At 39.1% G+C, this 19,169-nt stretch overlaps 5 protein-coding genes across 5 annotated transcripts; 4 read left to right on the plus strand and 1 right to left on the minus strand. All coding sequences in view use genetic code 12, as the record gives it.

Annotated features, from left to right (window-relative positions):
• Window positions 1–704: 704 nt before the first annotated feature.
• On the plus strand, window positions 705–7,076 carry KGF57_000041 (uncharacterized protein; the record flags this gene model as incomplete). The annotated part of the gene is made up of 2 exons (XM_051753584.1): window positions 705–1,478; window positions 1,758–7,076. 2 exons carry the CDS (start codon window positions 705–707, stop codon window positions 7,074–7,076), a joined length of 6,093 nt encoding a protein of 2,030 aa, XP_051611460.1.
• Window positions 7,077–7,101: 25 nt separating this feature from the next.
• Window positions 7,102–7,918, minus strand: KGF57_000042 (uncharacterized protein; the record flags this gene model as incomplete). Its single annotated transcript, XM_051753681.1, has 2 exons — window positions 7,102–7,804; window positions 7,866–7,918. 2 exons carry the CDS (start codon window positions 7,916–7,918, stop codon window positions 7,102–7,104), a joined length of 756 nt encoding a protein of 251 aa, XP_051611461.1.
• Window positions 7,919–8,276: 358 nt separating this feature from the next.
• On the plus strand, window positions 8,277–9,080 carry KGF57_000043 (putative serine hydrolase; the record flags this gene model as incomplete). Its single annotated transcript, XM_051753792.1, has 1 exon — window positions 8,277–9,080. The coding sequence occupies one exon, from the start codon at window positions 8,277–8,279 to the stop codon at window positions 9,078–9,080; it is 804 nt and encodes a 267-aa protein (XP_051611462.1).
• Window positions 9,081–9,255: 175 nt separating this feature from the next.
• ABD1 (mRNA (guanine-N7)-methyltransferase) lies at window positions 9,256–10,803 on the plus strand (the record flags this gene model as incomplete). Its single annotated transcript, XM_051753903.1, has 1 exon — window positions 9,256–10,803. One exon carries the CDS (start codon window positions 9,256–9,258, stop codon window positions 10,801–10,803), a length of 1,548 nt encoding a protein of 515 aa, XP_051611463.1.
• A 1,567-nt stretch (window positions 10,804–12,370) lies between these two features.
• KGF57_000045 (ferric reductase family protein) lies at window positions 12,371–14,599 on the plus strand (the record flags this gene model as incomplete). The annotated part of the gene is made up of 1 exon (XM_051754013.1): window positions 12,371–14,599. One exon carries the CDS (start codon window positions 12,371–12,373, stop codon window positions 14,597–14,599), a length of 2,229 nt encoding a protein of 742 aa, XP_051611464.1.
• Between the last annotated feature and the right edge of the window lie 4,570 nt (window positions 14,600–19,169).

The following is a 19,169-nucleotide window of genomic DNA, read 5'->3' on the forward strand; positions in this document are numbered from 1 at the left end:
GTTTGGGAAGAATATGCGACGCACTCTGGAAAACAATTGTGTTGGAATGTTTTAATCTGTTTAAATGCGTTTCTCATGGGAAGTGTCGAAGCCGTTTAACCCCAAAAGGAGCTCTTTTCTTCTGCGACGCTCGTACAGGGTGCCCAGTATTATGACTATTTTTGACAGGTTTTGTTATAAATTGAAGTTCACTTTGTAACTTTACGCGTATAGACTTACCACATTAGACAGTAACACGTGATAAATTCGCTTTTCCCATTACTTTTTTTTCTTGAACGCGCTTTGCGCTTTTGTGCTTGATTAATAATAGCTGGTGTGGGGCTGTAGAGCAAAGCAAACGACGAGAAAAAAACAAAAAAAAAACAAAGAAAAGTGATGAAAAGCGCAAGGCGCATTTGCATTTAGTTCTAGCGGCAAAGAAGAAAAGAAGAAGAAGAAGAAGAAAAAAAAAAGAGAACAGAATCAGAGAACAAAAAGAAATATTTAAGCGCAAGGGGTTTCAAATTGTTTCAACAGGAGAAGAGGAAGCAACTCATCGCCTACAAATACAACTCCATCTGCACTTTTATTGCTCATAGAAATTTTCTATCCTGCTCATCAGACCAATACCCATCACCAACCAAGACACCAAAACTTAGCTACAAGGACTAGACTGTCTTATATGAGCCGTAGTTGACATAAACACAATTTTTTTTTTTCAAAAGATGCATAACGCCGTTGCCGAGAACGTATTGGGAACAATAGGTACCATTCTTTGGTGCGTACAACTAGTTCCTCAAATCATTAGAAACTTTAGAGCCAAGAATTGCCAAGGATTGCCTGCGTTGATGATGTTTTTATGGGCTGCAAGCGGTGTACCATTTAGTATTTACTTTGTTGCTATCGATGGGTCCATTCCTCTTCGGATCCAACCACAATTGTTCACATTCTTTTGCTTTGTTTCATGGATCCAAGTCTTGTATTACCCTCCTGTTCAAATGCCAAGAAAGAAGCTCGTATTGCTTGCCGCTGCCTTTCTTCTTGTGAGTGTGGGTTTGGAAGTTGGGTTTATTTTGTGGTTGAGACCATTACACAGAAGAGGAATCACTTGGCCCACATTGATTATCGGAATAATTGCAACCGTCTTAATAGCTATCGGATTGATTCCTCCATACTTTGAATTGGCAAAGAGGAAGGGAAGGGTTATTGGAATCAATTTTGTTTTCCTCACCATGGATTCCTTGGGTGCAATTTTTTCTATGCTCAGTATTATTGTTGGCAAATTCGACGTTTTGAGTTGTGTATTATATGCCGTTGTTATCGCTCTTGAGCTTGGAATATTTTCGAGCCATGTTATTTGGTGGTTGAGATTTGGTAAAGATGCACCATCGGAATCGGAGCTCGTAAGGATGGAAAGAGAAGAGAAAGAGGGTCCTGCCCTGGACGAAGTCAAAGAAGGCACTCAGATAGACACAGAGTCATCTGACTCTGAGAGGATGGTATGACATGTACATAGTTTACCTTTTGTTTTTATAGATTTATAGACAGAATTTAGTTTTCACTTAGTTTTCACTTAATTGATTGCACGTGATCAACTATTTGTGTTTCTTTCTCTCTTCTTTCTCTCTCTCTTTGTCGCGAAGTATTTACCACCCCGATTCAAGACAAACAAAATAATTACAAGAGCCCTCTTACTTTATCAGATCACAGCTAACTCAAATGGTCCGTACATCCTTGGTTCCCACTATTGAGAACTTCACATACTAACAGAAATCTAGTCTACCTTCAAGCCATTGAATATCCTTGAAGATGCGACATCGAAGAAGGATCTAGAAGAAGAGCACACAAGAGAACTACAATTTGAACAAGCTTTCAAACTTTTTCAACAGGCTTTAAAACTACAGAAGCAGCGTGACTATAACCAGGCTTATGAACTTTACGATCAAATTTTTCAAATAGACATAATATCCAACCACTATTATGAAGAAGTGGATTACGTTAGAGGGGTTCAAAATGGTCTCGTCAGTGATGTTTCAGACGTGTTATCCACTTTATCTCCAAATTTAAAGTCGTTGAGGTACTTGATCTTCAGGAACAGGGGATTCTTATTTATGGACATCTTGAAGCAAGAGTCTCTTATTGACCAATTGAACGGTGACAATGAAAACCGGGAAGAGAAGTTTAAAAAGATGTTCTATTCAATGTTGGACGATTTCTGTATCGCATTGTATTACAATGAAGCGGATGAAAAGTTGTTGGATGTTTTGCATGGGTTGTGGATATACTTGAATGAGTTGAAATTAGCCAAGTCGACCATGGAATATGCAGTGAGCAGCAAAAGCGAGAGCGACGATATTTCTGGCCTATTGCCAATAGAGAAAAGCGATGAGGCGAGGTTACAGAATATCAATGCTAAACTTGCTGCTGGAATGTCAAGCGATTTGATATCAGAGGCACTTTGCTCCAGATTCAAATTTCTAGAACCAATGAAACGAGACATCGCTGCCCAGCAATTACGACAACTGAAAAAGAACAAATTGAATGTCAGGCTCACATCCAAAAATGACTCGCTTATGTGGGAAGACGTAATGGACGCGCTCAACGATGCTGTGAGGAATCTTCAAGATGAATCAAAAGTTGAAGACGTAAATCGTCCTAAACTTCGATTTACAGAGCCATATATCCTAACTGAGGAGCCTCTTGAAATCGTTTCATTTGAGACACATGTTGAAGAAACAGCAGAAACTGTGAAAGAAGTAGAGCCTTCAGGAGATAATGAGACAAGTGACTCCACCGAGAACAAACCAGTGGGAGCAGATAACACCACAGAAGCAGAGGACAAAAGTGACGAACAACAGCAGACAGAGTCTCAAGAAAACAAGCAACAGAACCATAGAGCATCGAAGCGTTTAGCTCGAGCCGAATCAGTTTCCGACAAGCCGGAAGTAGTGGTAGCAAAAGAACATTTCACGGGCATGGAGTACTTCCTCAGCCAGCTAAATTCGTTTGCTTCATCTTTGAACGTTAATGATGTAATTGGGGTCTACTTAGAGAATGCTCAATCGCCTCGGTATTTGAAAGATTTTGTTACTATCATCAACAACTGGAAACCAAATTTCACCGCTGCTTTCAGTTCGTTCAACTCGGTAAAGTCGAATGGAGCAGACGCTAATGCAAAATTGCTTGAAATGTTAAACAAGTTCAGCGGTAACATTCAGGGCGATCCATCGCTGGAGTATGTGTCTAGTATTCCTAGCTTGGATAGCGAAGTTTTAACGCAGCTTACTGAAAGGCAACCGGATTACCTAACACTAAAAGCCGATGTAATTAAGTTCTTGCTTGGTTCCCATCAAAACCCAATAATTTTAGAATTCAGATGGGGCCAATCAATGGTTTCAAAATTCGTTGAGTGGATAATACAATTCGAGCATTACCTCTTCAGCAGCATTGGCGAACTGCTTGAGGATGCGCGGACAGCTGTGGGAGTGTTGGAAATATTAGTTGATCAATCCATCAGCTTAGAGTCTCAGATCAGGCGCTCAATCAACTCCAAACGATTCAACAAGGCTGTTACAAACGGGTTATGCTCTGAATTGCTCAAATATAACGACAAAATCACCAAATGGCTGCTGATTACGAATGCTGCGATACTGTCACTCGATGGATCCGAGCACGACAAAGTTTTTCTCCGTGCCAGATTAAAATGGTGCAATATCTTGAAACAGAAGTCACAAACTGCCGCGGGGGAAACAAACAAAGTGAACAAAGCATCCCTCGAGGATCTCCTTCATTTCTTGACTGCATTTGGTAGTGCAGTTAGGGTGCTGTACCCAAATTACAAAAATTTTCCCGATTTGAATCTTGATGCTGTCAAATCTCAGCTAACAATTATCTCAGTACTCGCTGTTTTTTGGAGAATTTTGTTTTCAAACAAAACGGGAGGTAACTCGGAAGCGGTTATGTTGTTGGAGGACATATTACTTGACCTGGAAAGAAAAACAAACGAAGTAATTCAAAGCATCAAAAGTTTCATGAGTAACGGTAATGTTGACATGAAGTTGAGTTTGTGGAGCATCTTGCTCCAATTTTACAAACTGCTGAAAACAACATCAAAGCTTATGCTTGGATTTGAGAAAAGTTTAAAAGAGTTCAACAACTATCTAACCAGTGACGAGTATACAAAGCTTCCTGACTCTGTTAGGTTAACTACACTATGCAAAGTCATGGGATTTTACAACAATAACTTAGGCTATGTTGTTCAACTGTTGGAATATCTGGGTTGGCGACTTTGCGAGTCTATGGAGCCAAGTCCACTCGTCTCGTTACTTGAATTGTGCTTGCTTTTTGAAGTACACGAAGAAGCATGTAGCATCACATCATTAAGAACGTCGATAAAAGAAAGCTCTCCGCAATCATATGAGTCACTTAAGGACATGCTTTTGAAAACCGTCGTTGCTATTATGGCAATTATGGAAAGGGACTACCCACAGGCAACCTTACACAATGCGATAAAACTATTGCATGCTCAACTTGGAGCGAGCGGAATTTGCGATGCCGGCGATGGTATATTTTTAAAAGCTTCGCAAGAGTACCTTTGCAAGTTAGAGGACTCAGAAAAGGACATAAGCCAATTGATAAAATGTAAGTACAACTACAATATAGGAATCGAGGGGTTTGTACCTCTTGATCATGGAACTCAAGTGAAGGAAGAGTTGACAGAGGAGGATTGCGAAGAGTTGGTAAAGTTTGTTTTGCCATTGTGCTTTCGCGAGAATACGATCAAAAATGTTCCTAAACATGACATGAAAGTGATCATTGAGGAGATGCATGAAGTCATAGGTGATCCTGATTATGAGTCCGATGATACTTTAAGTCGAAACAAAGCCGTGATTGAAGATTTTTTGGATACGACACTGATCACTCCAAAATTTGTACGTGATACATTCCATGGATTGATGACGTTGGAGCATGGAGACGCTAAATCTAAGCTTGGGTCCAGTGGACTATACTACCTTCAGGGATTGTTGATATTCTCCTCGTATAAGTTACGTAAAAAGAATATGCAAGGACGAGCAGTGGAAATTGAAAATGCCATCACGCTTTTTAAAAATGACTTGATTTGTGGAGGAAACCGCATGGAGAGTTGGTTTTTGATGGGTCAAGCTTACGGATATTTAGTGGAGGATGATTTGATCTGGACATCAGACAAGTTGACTGTTATTGATCGGAAAATTGGAACTGCAAATTTGCAAAGGAAAGCACTTATTTGCTACCTAATGGCAATCAACTGTACTCTCGATAAACTGGCTAGGGACCGCATCAAACCGATTGTAGGTAGTTTGATGTCATTATTCGCCAGGGAACTTTTTGGTGCCGTGTCAGCGCCAATGGACATGCTTGCGTTGCAAGTTCAATCAAAACCACAGTTTGTCCAAAAACCTACAGGAGCAATCTTTTCTAATGTTGCCGAAAAACCTTCCTTGTCGATGCAATTTTGTTTGAGGTTGATCAAGCAGTCACTTCATTTGGCAATAAGGACTGCGGATGCCGAGTGGACTGACTTTTACTACTTATCTAAATCTCAACGCAAATTGGGGGATTCAGCAATTCATGTATTGGATACAATGGCTCATTCCTGTGCAATGGTGTCGAAAACGAGACAGTCTGAGTGTATCCTTGAACCGTACTATTCGTTGGTAGTGCTATGCATGAAGTATGTCAAGTCTGACAATATCAGCCCAGTGCAAGGACTTGAGTATTTGAGAAAAGTGCCTTTGTTGCAGCATGATGTTTCAGAGGTTCAAACAAAAAAACAGTTTTACGATGTAATATTGTCTTCATTGAAACAAATTGACGCTGCTGATAAAAAGAACTGGCAGCACAGAGCCAAATACAGACTTGCGAGAATTCTTTATGATGAATATGACGATGTCGAAGAGGCAAGTAAGATAATGTCCAGCTTCATTTCATTAAAGTCTCCTAATAAACAGTTGGTGCTGATTTGGAAGCCGGAAGCAGAGCGACCAGGGAAACATTTCTTGTACACCTACCAATACATTCGATTCTATATCGATTTGTTACGGCAAAAGAAAGACCTAAACAGTTTGATAATTATGATACCCAAGCTTCGTCGTTCAAGCTCCATCATGGTCAATTTATACAGTGCCTGGGAGTTTCTTTGCTCCACAATTTGCAAAATGATGAGGGGTGCTCTTGGTGTGGGTGAGTCTTTCCTGTACACTGATCATTTTATTAACAACTTGTCTTATCTGGTATTTTCAGCAAATGTGAAATCCATGTTTGAGTCCTTGGAGCACAAGGGAATTCCTTCTGATTTGGTGCCAGATTTGTGCTTTTTGCATGGTGCTAATGACATGAGGAAGTCGAATAATGGATATGGGCCCACATCGATGATTGATGACACGTTGGTGACGATTTTTTTCAAAATGTACACTTACTTTAACCCTAATACCGATTTTTTTTCTACATTTACTTCCCCTGGGGTGAAAAAGAAGATTGCTAAAAAGGACATTTTCCCGTTGACAGTTGATTTGTTGAAGTTGTGCAAAAAGGAGATTGACACGAAGTTAGGGGAAGCAAACGGAGGCTACAATTATGCCTTGAATGAGTTACTGACTCAAAAACAAGAGAAATTGAAGAAAGAAGCTATAGTATTGGACAGCTCTGAAGAACCGGAAGCCAAATTGGAACAACACGGACAAAACTCGGCAGCCCCAATTCTGGAGAGTCACCAACCAGTTACTCCAAGCAAATTAGGAGAACACGCGGCAAACACAACTGCTAATGTTTCGCAAACGACTCAAGCCAATCAATCTGATGTACTGTCATTTGACGACAGTATGCAGCGTTATTTGGTGGAGACGGGCACCCTCCATCAAAACGGCATTAAGGTTCACCCACATGACAACGATCCTCAAGCAAATGCAAAAGGGAGTGAGGATGTCAAGCCGGAAGTGAATGAAGGCAGCAAGAGAGCACGCATATCGGGATTTAACCCGTTGAATCGGGACGTGATAAACATAGATTCTGACGAAGACCCACGGACAGAGGAAAGACCAGCAAAGAGAAGCAAATAATCTAGAGTGATAATGTGTATACTGTTTATTCCACCCCAACTTCCGTCGTTAGCAAATTACGGAGCGACAAATCATATACAATCTTGTTCAACCTCTGAGAATTGTATTTCAAACTGTCGTACCTCTTTCTTAAAACGTCATTCTTCAAATCCAATAACAGAAACCCATTTTGTATTTTGGAAACAATCTTCAGATTTATGAGACCAATGGAATAATTTGGTGATTGAGGCGAGCTTGAGCCAATTGATTGATTGATGACAGTAGTTGTTGTATAGTCAACAATGATATCAATCAATTTTAGAAGGGCGATTAGGTATAGTTGATAATTGACATCATTGACGCCCAATGATTTAAATACTTCCTGTGGTGTGCAAATTATGCCCAATTCATTTCCTTCGGTTACTAACTTTACCAGTATTGACTCGTGAGTGAAGGCGGCACCAATGATCCAAAAGTACCGATTGGCCAAAAGTATGTAGATGGAATCTTCGATAATTTTGTTTGACAATCTTTCCTTCTGACTTGGTTTACACTCGAGCTCAGACAAGGAGTACTTAAATCTTTCAACGTTTTCACGAATTGCTTCCTCGAAACTGTTTGTTGTTTGGAAAATACCGTTTAGCTGCTTGGGGCTAACTGATGTCCATGAATTGATCTTGGTTTGAAATGGAATGAGGGACAAGTCAAATTGATTTTCCAAGTCCTGCAACAAAGTTTTCTTGTTGACGCTGTTTCAGGGTTAGTAAGCGAATGGATAATTTTTTACTGCCAGTTGTGAATAACACATACTCTTTTGCTACCTCGTCCCTTATGTCTTTGAAAAACGTGTCTAATTCGGACATTGCGTATTTTCAGTGATGTTTGAACAGGTGTTCTGAAAGAGATGGTTTTCTTTTTTCTTTTTGTCCGCATACAAAAAACACACAAGCACGCGATGTACTTCTCAATAGTCTATTGTGGGGTCTCGGAAAAGTGACCAGGAATTGTGGAATCATAGTGTGAAGCTAGGCATCATGTCGAAGGAGCATTGAAAGACAAGCGGGCTGACGTTTGCCGATAAGGATCGATGCATACTGATAACTCCACTTTTTTTCCAATACATCGAAGCAAAATGAACAAAACAGCACAAAACAACAAAAAAAAAAAATAATAACATCAGGAACATTGTTACCCTTGACACCACCTCCAAACAAACAACTCATGTCAGGAATATCCAAAGTGCTTTGCCTTCCCGGATACTTACAAAGTGGAAGTACCCTTGCTCGAAAGTCATCAGGGTTGCGAAAGATTCTTTCGAAAAAACTTGGCATTCAAGTTGATTATATAACGCCATGCCATAAAATCAAATCCAGGCACGAATTGAGCTTTCCGTTGGGTTCTACGGAAGAAGAGAGTGACAAAGTGTGGAGTCAAATTGTTGAGAATGGAAGCAATGCTAGATGGTTCGATGCTCAAAGTGCAAATAATTACATTGGTTTAGAAGAGTCAATAAGGTTTGTCGTTGATCATATTGAAAAAAACGGACCATACGATGGAATTATTGGGTTTTCTCAAGGTGCTGCAATGGCAGTGATGATTACAAATTGTTTGCAAACGTATTTGCCCGCACACCCTCCTTTCAAAATTAGTATGCCCGTGTCTGGTTTCTGTTTAACTGTACCTAGAAGTGGCGATCTCAGTGACGAGAATAAACAGCGGATTTTGCAGATTGCCGATGTTAATGAGTACGCGGCCGAAGTTGAACTATCAGACAAAGTAGCCAAGTATTTGTGTAACTCCAACGGTGACAGCACGGGGAAATCTTTACCTACCGAAATTGTTCTTTTATATGGATTGAATGATAGCATCGTGCCACCGATAAGATCACAATATGTGAAGACCTTATATAATGAGAAACAGGTGCATGTTTTTGAACACAACGGTGGCCACTTTTTTCCCAACGACAAGCAAATAGTCCAACCTATTGCAGAGCTATTTGATGTAAAGATAAATGGAAAGTTGTAGAATAAAAGGGAAGTTAACAGCGTTTATAAGAAGAGTACATATGCACTTGAGACCGATTACAATATCCTGAACGCTTTCTCTCTAGAAGAGGAAAAAAAAAAAAAAGATGTAGGGAAGAAAAAAAATTGTGAGCCTGCAACTATAACTTGTCACTCATCTGCATCAATAAAGTCAAATGTCAGGAGCCGCATCTGCGTCTGAAAGAGTCGCCTCAACTGATGATACCGAGACAAAGAGGCGTCGGGTGGATAACGCAACACAACTCGGGGGATTATCGAGAAGAGAACAAGCGCCCACGGCCAAACCCACATCGACATATGGGGATATGAAGCAGAAACCGGCATGGTTCAAGGGCGATGAGGACAAGAATATGAAATACGAAAAGTATGGTGAACGGTCGAATATAGCATCTACATCGTATGCTAGTGAAAGGGCAGAGACTTCTGGCGTGTCAACATATCAACGACGAGGGGAGGAGCAAGATTCACGATTGAACAGATTAAAACGTGCTAGAGAAACGATCGAAAGAGATTCTTCTCCGCGCAGAGAACAACAACATCAGGGAGGCGGCGGCGACGTCGTCGACGATGATGACGAGGGCGAAGATGAATCAATTCAGCCCTATTTGCATCTTGATGTGGCTAATCCCTCAACGACTCGTACACGAACTGACAACTATCACACTTTCCATAGTAGAATTAAGGACAAAGAAAGTGGGGATATCAATAGTATTGTCAGGCAGCACTACAATCAAAGAACCCAACAGTCCAAAAGGCAAGGACCCAGGACTAGTTCTCCAATCTACAAATTGAGGAATTTCAACAACACAATCAAGTATATTCTACTTGGCAATTGGGCAAAGCATGACCCTGAGTCTTCGCCATTGTTTTCGATACTAGACTTATGTTGTGGTAAAGGGGGAGATTTGAACAAGTGCGAGTTTCTAAAAATCGATCAATATATAGGAATTGACATTTCTGATTTATCAGTCAGGGAAGCCTTTGATAGGTATTCAAGACAGAAAGCAAGGTTTAAACCACGGAATGGTGCACGAGCTGACAACAGATACAACTATGAAGCTTGCTTTGCCACTGGTGATTGTTTCACGCAGTATGTTCCTGACATCTTGGAACCCAACTTTCCTGGAATCATTGAGAAAACATTTCCTGTTGATGTTGTGTCTACTCAGTTTGCTCTACACTATGCGTTTGAGTCCGAAGACAAGGTGCATACTTTGTTAACCAACGTTTCCAAATCGTTGCGAGTGGGTGGGCGTTTTATTGGGACTATACCTTCCTCCGACTTCATCAAGTCAAAGATTGTTGACAAGCAATATTATAGAGATGCCAACACCGGAAAGATAAAGCTCGGTAATGGATTGTACTCTGCCACGTTTGATAAGGAACCACCCGAGGATGGCGTGTTTAGACCCCCCTTTGGTAATAGATATAGTTATTGGTTGAAGGATGCGGTTGATGATGTTCCAGAATACGTTGTGCCCTTTGAGATCCTTCGAGCAATTTGCGAAGAGCACAATTTGGTTTTAAAGTATAAGAAGAATTTTATTGACATTTTTAACCAGGAGATACCACGGTATTTTGGAAAGTTGAATAAGAATTTGATTGATGGATTAAGGCGCAGTGATGGCAAGTACGGAGCGGAGGGAGAAGAGAAAGAAGCCGTTGGGTTTTACATAGGCTTTGTTTTTGAAAAAGTTGGATGAGTTGAGAAGCTGATATGGTACTTCCAGAGAGGCAATTTGAGTTTCATTTTATGGTTGGTCGGTTCGAGTTACCCATTTCATGAAACAGCTAAATGTCAACTGCCTGCTCATCCACCTTGTTGATGATGCCCCTATTTTGTGAAATGGATAGCAAGTCATGATATATTTTTTTTTCTTCAGCCAATCGTCGCATCTTCAATACTAGTGCATATGTTTCAACGCGGAAGATTTTACCCTAAGAAAATAAAGTAACTGTCTTTGAATTGAGGTGCACATTTGCTAGCAATGCCACAGAACTAAAAGTTCAATTGGCCAGTTAGTGTGCACGTTTGGTTTTGTGTACAAATTGTGATACGTATATCATAATGAACAATAAGTCTTTGGAAAAGAAGGATCTCGTAAGAAGATTTTTATTGTTCCACGTTGTGCCACCACTTTCTAATGCTATGCTCCTCTTTGCAAAGTGTACAGTATACCAAATGGAAACAAAGTAAACATAAGCAAAACGACTGTACCTGAAATAATATCAACTTTGGGAACTGCTCCGTAAATCGGACATATACGCATAGACTATAAACCTGGAAAAGTTTTCTGGAATTTAGTTTAGCATTAGATGCCTCCACTTAGCTGCTCTTGAGCCCCCATTATTGATCGGCAAAGATAATTGCGTATAATGTCTATCAAGAAACTAGCTATTATGGGAACTTTAACCAATTCAAAAATGCCATATGGATGAGGAGAACTAAAAAGTAAAAGTGTTTTGTGGCTGCTTAAATTCGAAAAATTTTTCAACACTACAAAAATAACCTTTGCCAAGAATTTCATCCACCACGGGCCAGACCAAGTATGTAACATAATGTGTATTTAATTGTGCAAAATTGCTTGACGTTAGATTTATTTCTTTGTTTTTTTCTTGAACTGCAGCCAGATATCCTAAGGGGAGGGAAAGAGTTGCCAAGCAACCTGTCAAGATGCGATACTCCCCTGGAAGATATCGAACATCCGTTAACTTAGTTGCGACCTTGACAACTTTGTTTGCATGGGAAATTCCTTATTGTTTCTGTCCCAGATGCTAAAAACCATAACGTATTTTTGTGTCGTTCAATCTCGTAGATTGTAAATTGCAACACAATACAAAAATACTAGGAATGATCTTTTAGATTACTTTACTGATATTAATTAGTTATACCGTTCTCTGATTGGATGTATTGGTGGCCTGTGTTGTCATAAAAAGTTATCTGATTGGATCAGTTACACCTTTGTGTTATTTTGATACCATAAATGATGTGCATTAAATTGTTATCCCCCATTATTGAGTGCTATAACACTTCATGGAGGCGGCAAGGAGCAATCATTACAAAGAAAATAGCTTGGGCCGCATGGAGCCAAAGCTTAACTGGTAACAAACATTAGTTAATGCGATAGTCAGCACTAGTGAAGCTGCAGTCTTGTTGATTGTCCATCGTCAAATGGAAAGATATAAATTAAGGACTAATTTTCCCAGGTAGAGCTAGTGTGCCATGAGCACTCCTTGCTGCATCCTTCGCCACACTCATCCTAACTCATCATGCACACCCTTGCCTATCTTGCATGCTTTTTGCTTGGTTTTGTTTCGTTAGCCACCGCCAGCTTAGATCCTTATGAAAAATTAGGCAAAAAAAGAATCTTTTATGCATGCACCAATCAAATTCAATCCGAAGTTTCCTTCTGTCCACCAAAGGAAATATCTTGTCAATGTGTAAACGAAAACTATATGGCCACCATTGCTGGATGTTTAAGACGTGTTAATGAAGACTTGAACTTCACGATCAATTTTATGCATGAAAATTGTGTCTACTATAATGTTACCGTAGCTGACGATTGGTATGATGGTGCTATAAAGTTGTATGACGAAAAGGCAAAGTCTGCTAGTGAGATACCAAATTTCAATATGTCCATTCCTATTGATGTTCCGTTTATATTAAACACAACAATGACTGGTATGTATCAAGAAGCTTTCAAAAGGTTTTATGAAAATTATGATACTTCTATCGAATATGGTTCTGGTATGCTAGGCTATTGGTTATTGGTGTTGATATTGGGTGCTATTTTCAACTGGGTAAAAATCTTGTTTCCCAATATCACCAAAAAGATGACCCATCCAGTGATCAATTGGTGGAGGCAATATGTCTCTATGCCAGCTACATTTAGAAAAAAAAAGCTGCAAGAACAAAACTTCTTGCGATACTTTGGGTTTTTGATTCCATCCCGGCTTGAATCATTGGTGATATTTTTGTTCTATTGTGTTACTATATGGCTTCATGCAATGAATAGTAAAGCTATTGACAATGATCCAGTATTTGAGTCCAAGTACAAAGCTGAATTGAGGTACGTGTCTGATAGAAGCGGGATCACAGCAACGTTGATGATGCCTTTGGTGTTTTTATATGCTGGACGGAATAACTTTCTCCAATGGTTAGTGCAATGGGATTATAGTACCTTCATGGCATACCATAGACATACCGCAAGGGTCATGTTTGCCTTAGCCGTGATCCACTCGGTTGGGTATACTATTCTTTTATATGACGACTATGCTGAGGAAGCTGCCGAGACTTACTTCTATTGGGGTATTATTGCCACAACAGTGGGAGGTCTTATCATGATTCAAGCATTCTTTTACCTCAGAAGGAAATGGTACGAGATATTCTTGTTCTTTCACATCGTTCTTGCAGCTGTTTGGGTTGCCGGTGTGTGGCTACATGTCACAGATTTGGGTTTCATTTGGTTAGTTTACCCTGCTGTTGCTGTTTGGTGCTTTGACAGAGTGGTGAGAATAGGGCGTTTGATTGCATTTGGCTTCCCACATGCCGAAGTTACCTTGTTGGCTGATGAAACATTAAAGGTTGTTGTTCCCAAGCCAAGCTACTGGCACTCAATACCAGGTGGACATGCGTTTGTTCATTTTATAAGGCCAACCTATTTTTGGCAATCGCACCCATTTACATTCACTGAGTCAACCAACAACGAGGACAGTATTGTGTTGTACTGTAAGGTAAAAGGTGGTATTACACACAGTTTGTATCAATTGTTGGTCAAGGCGCCAGGAAGAACTTGCAAGATTAGAGTCAGTTGTGAGGGTCCATATGGTGAGCCCACGCCTGCAAGATATTCTGATACTGCTGTATTCATTGCTGGTGGTAATGGCATTCCCGGTTTATATTCTGAGGTTGTCGACATTGCAGAGAAAACACCAATTAGTGACAACAAGTTGAAGTTGATTTGGGTTGTAAGGGAATGGAGATCAATATACTGGTTTTATGAAGAGTTACTCCACTTGAAAAATACCAAAATTGAGACAATTGTGTATATTTCCCAACCAAAGTGCTATACATTCATTGACGAATTCAATAATCGTTTTGTTGGATTAGAAGGATTGGAGCTGGAGGAACTGAATGAACTCAAAACGGGATTAAACACGGAGGATGTCAAGATCGAGGAGTTTTCGACCGAGGAAACGCAAAGCTCAACCGATAAAATGGTCAGAATTGACGAGCCTATCCGCGAAAGTGATGGCTCTTATCATAAGATTGTTGATATCATCAAAAGTGAACTTTCTCATGTAAAGTTTATTGAAGGCAGACCAAGCATTGAGGAGCTAATCCCTAGCGAAATTCATGAATCAAACGGGTCCATTTCGTTTGTCACCTGTGGACATCCTGCCATGGTTGACCAAGTTCGTTACTATTGTGCCAAAAATGTCTCAAACAAAGAAAAGAAAAGAGTTGACTTTTATGAACAAATTCAAGTTTGGGCTTAGGTAACACAGTAGTCTTGTCTTTCACTTTGTGGGTGCTTTACTTGAATTAGGTGAGTAGCGTTTTATTTCAAAATACATGTTTCTTCTTTTATTTGAGTTTTTTGATAACGGACCTAAACTGGAGGTCCTTCATGGAAAGCAGGGGTTAATAGCTAGCTTTAAAAACTAAAATTTAGCGAAACGATTAATTGCCAAAGGGTGAGGTCTAAATCTTTGACCTATAATTATAGGTCAACTGGAGTTGTGATGTCCTCAAAACCATCTATATAGCCCTAAAAAACTTCAGGGTGCAAATACATGACTGAGGGGGGCGCTAAATGGGGGGGAGGGGCGCAGGAAAAAATTTTCATTATGGCCGTTTCCAAATTTACTCGTAAATCTTAATGAAGACTATAGTATGACTGCTGTGGGAAGGTTACGAGGAAAGCCAACAACCAAAAACGTGAAATGTCACACCCTTAGATAGTGACTGGTGGGGATCCAGCGAGTGCAAACAAGTGCACTTTCTGAATGATTCATATGCACACTAATTATTTGCGAATTGAAGATTACACCTCGGTCAAGTTGAGGGATTTGTGTTAATTAAGAAAGATTCAACGATAAATACGAAAATTTTTTATTTTGGTGTGTTGCACGATGTACACAAAACTACAATGTAACAATAGAAGAAAAGAAAAATGTAAACAGAATAAACCTTAAAATGTAACTGTATTATTTTATAATTTGTTTTGTGTTTGCTTTTCGCTCTTCTTCCTTTACATAGAATGCACCTACAGTGACATCACATATTTCACAGAACAGCAAAAAGAGAGAATTGAGTTTACAAATTAGTGCGCATTTACGACTTCAACTTTGAGCGAAGTTTTGCAAACTCTGTCGGCAACATACATGTGGGAACCAAAGTTGCAGTAATGGCAACATTGTAACAATCCTCAATCTTGAGGGGGAGCTAACAATGAAACACTGTTGCCTTTTCCGATTCTTTCTCTTTTTCTTTCGGAGATCTTCCATTTCGTTTTATAGTTGATCTAACAGAAAAATAAATAAGCGCGTCATTAACTAAGCTATAGGTGCCCACTTCCTCATTATATGATTTCATTCGCTTTGACCATCATTAAGCCTCTGCAAAAAATGCCCTCGTTAAAGGATAACTAACTCACAGCTCAGCCGTAGTAAAAGAGCTCACCGAAATCAGATTTGTACCGGCTCTATTTGCCTCAGTGTATCAATTCTTGCCGATATTTGCGTCAAGTCAAGAATTATGGTATACGAAATTTCGGTCGTCTGAACTTGTAAATTCGGCCCGAAAAAGAATATTTTAGATTAAGGTTCGGAACCATCTCCCCCCCCCCCCTCCAAATTTTAGTGACAGCGATATGCTTTCTCTAAACTCTGCATAGATCGTTTGTATTTGCCCTATTGGTAGCCAAGACAACATAGTGCTCATATGGGGGCGGGGGACTGGGCGTCGTGTTACTAACTTCTATGCTCTCTGCAATAGATCTTGGTTAGAGTTGATGAAAAATCTCAAGTTCTTCAAATTCTCAGTCACATGGGTTCCTTTTTGTCAAGGGTTTTATTATACTTTCAATCTCTACTACCTTATCAAATGCTCCACAACTTGCCTGGTAACCAGTTTCAAAACTTAATCCTGACTCTAAAAACGTGAACGAATGCATTCAAAGCACAGACTAAAGTTGTCTTGATTATGTTTTGGGAAATTTAGCGCAATCACTATTACTGGCACAATATTAAACATCCGTTGGTTAACACAATTTGTCTTTAGTTCTGTTGTCGGTGAGCTTTCCCTTCACAGACCACATAAGTGAGCCCAAAGTGAGCTTTCTTCTCAAATAACTAGTTCATACTCTCATTTGTTTGATCTTCACGTTAATAAGCAGCAATTGAAAAACAGCAGCCCCATCCCCCCCATTGCAACAAAGTATTTCCGTAAGAGAAAGAATACTACCATTTCTGATGCTGTTTCGTTAATAAATTATTACTAAATGAAAGTGGTTGTGAAAACTCAAAAACTTTATTTATTGCTTTTTCTTTTTATTTTTTTTATTTTTTTTTGAACCAACTATTCTCCCATTGTGCTTTAGTTCTAATACTAAACCATGCATGAGGTTTTTGCGATATCGCCAGAAGAGTTTTAAAGACGCATGGAAACTGATTTAGATTGGACCAGCTCACCACCAAGCTAGCGTGAAAAGAGAGTTACATTTTATGTATCTTTTGCACTCTTGTCTTTATAAACATGCGGTGATGATAACATAAAACGAAAAAGATTTTCCATGAGAAACCCAAATCCTCTGAAAGCAAGTAACGGAAAATTAGGTTGAAGCTTTTTTCAATGTTTCTATACACCCCTCAAGAGACAACCTCTCTGGACTTTTGCCAAAAAAAAAAAAAAATAAGGATTTTTAAAAGTTTGTGATAGAAACAGACGTTTAGTATTTTTCATTCCACAAAATTGTTATTTAAGTCGTGCACAAATTGAAAAGATTTTCGCTGAGCAGAAAACAGAACAATTAGGATATCTGCAAAGTAAAGATGACTTTGTTCATTGTTCATAATCAAGCCGGTATTTCACGACCGTTGGAAGAAAATATGGCTGCATCTGTTCGTGGAAGAGCTTAATTTGCCTTTTGATAGCGGCTTTCGGTCGCTTACTCGACTTTGGAGACTTGTTGCATTTATTATCTTGTTTCATTTTTCGTAAGTTACCCACTCGAGCCACAATTGCAAGTCGGAGTTAAAACAGTTTATTTATTTAGTATGCACAGCCACTTATAATGCCTTTACTAACCATGAATTATGTTGGGTTGAGCCCGCCCTTTCCCACTAAATCCGAATTCGTTGCCTTTGCGCAATCTGATTTGTTGGGGTTAGCTTCATAATCCATTCACATTTGTGTATTGCATTAAGCAACCGCGTTGATGAGGAGAATTTAACGCCTTGTGCATGTATTTTCTATCGACATGTGAAGTTAGTGTTGCCTGAGCTTTGGATCTCTCCACTAAATTACTTTTTGTTGTTATTTTTTTTTTTTCACTCTTGGACTTCTTCTACAAAAGGTTCATGTTAGCGCCAGGTGTGTCAGATCTGCGAGCCCCCTAACTAACGAGGTGTACGCGCGGGAATTTAGAGCCACATATTAAGAACTATTCAAAGGCTCCTTTCTTAATTGAAGTTGCACATGCATGAAGAATAATCTCAATTTTGTATCCGTTTCCCAAACGCCTGAAGACACAAACTACGCCAGCTCAAAATCAAAACATCTGCAAACACAATTAGGATTCCATGAGGAGACTTCTATTCATTGCGTGATTTTGTTTCCAGCACCTATGCATTAAAGACCTTGTTAAACCTGCAGGACAATTCCATAGACGCGTTCTTTAGTACTGAAGTTTCTACTCACAGTGGCAAAACTTGATGTTGTTTAGTGCAATAATATAAAATTTGCTCAAATGCAAGCAAGTTTAGATAGTAATTGGCTAAAAGTTTTCTTTTTTTTTATTTTTTTGTCCCTCATGCACAAAACACCTCATTTACAAAGCCTATTGTTCTCGTTCTTTATATATAACAAGGTCTTAATGAGCTGAAACAAACCAAAGCGAAACATAAGAAGAAAGGATCTAACGGGATTTTATACGCTGCACGTTGTCTAGTCTTTGTTCTTTACACGTAGAGCGCTTCAAACCTCTGAACGAAACAGTTACAATACATCCATAAAAGTGAAGTAATTACATATAAAACAGCACTAGTCTCCAAAACGAAAACTAAAGGAATAAATATCTCGCAAAAAAGAATTTCACGCCGACTCTCTTCGGTTATACTTGCAAATATCCCCTTAAAGGAAAAACATACATAATGAAGTAAAAGTTGAGCCCTTATAGTTGTGACAGGAGAAGATTTTTTAGTGGGAATATAGATAAAAACCGTTTATAGTTGAACTTTTTACAGTTTCTCGCACCGTTTGCACCCCATTTGTACATCTCAAGCAAAAAGCTTCTGCGTATGACTAAAAAACTCTGTAAGTGTATGGTCTTCTATGTAGTCTAATAAACAATACAAAAAATAAAAAATGCATTACTAAGATATTTAGAAGATTCCACTGCATGAAATTTTTTGGTGACACTAAAACAGGAGACGAAACGATACATAATGCTTATTAAGCGCTGGAAATATAGCCAATTTTTGGAGGATGCTTTGCATTGCAGTTTATTGTCTGATTCCTCCCTTCTATTGTTTATATTCTTTTTAAAGTACTGTTCATATGTGATATTGTCTAGTGTGCTCTACTGTTCTATAAGATTTTGTTACCGAAACTAAAAATAAAGTCCTGCGTACACTATGTACACACTCTTGTCTCTTAACTGCGTTGCAGGCTGTCTCACAAAACCATCGTCAAAATTTAAAGAAACAAAATCAACTAAATAATAAGAATAGTAGTACAATTCCTTTTGGGATAATAATAATAATAATAAGTGTAAACAGTGGATTTCCAAAAAAATATAAAGATATAATATCCAGTGACTGTGTCAAGGGCTTCTTTTTTATTATT

This window comes from Candida theae (genome assembly GCF_024610275.1).
Source record: "Candida theae strain CBS 12239 chromosome Unknown scaffold26, whole genome shotgun sequence".
In the NCBI taxonomy this organism is placed as follows: Eukaryota; Fungi; Ascomycota; class Pichiomycetes; order Serinales; family Debaryomycetaceae; genus Lodderomyces; species Lodderomyces theae.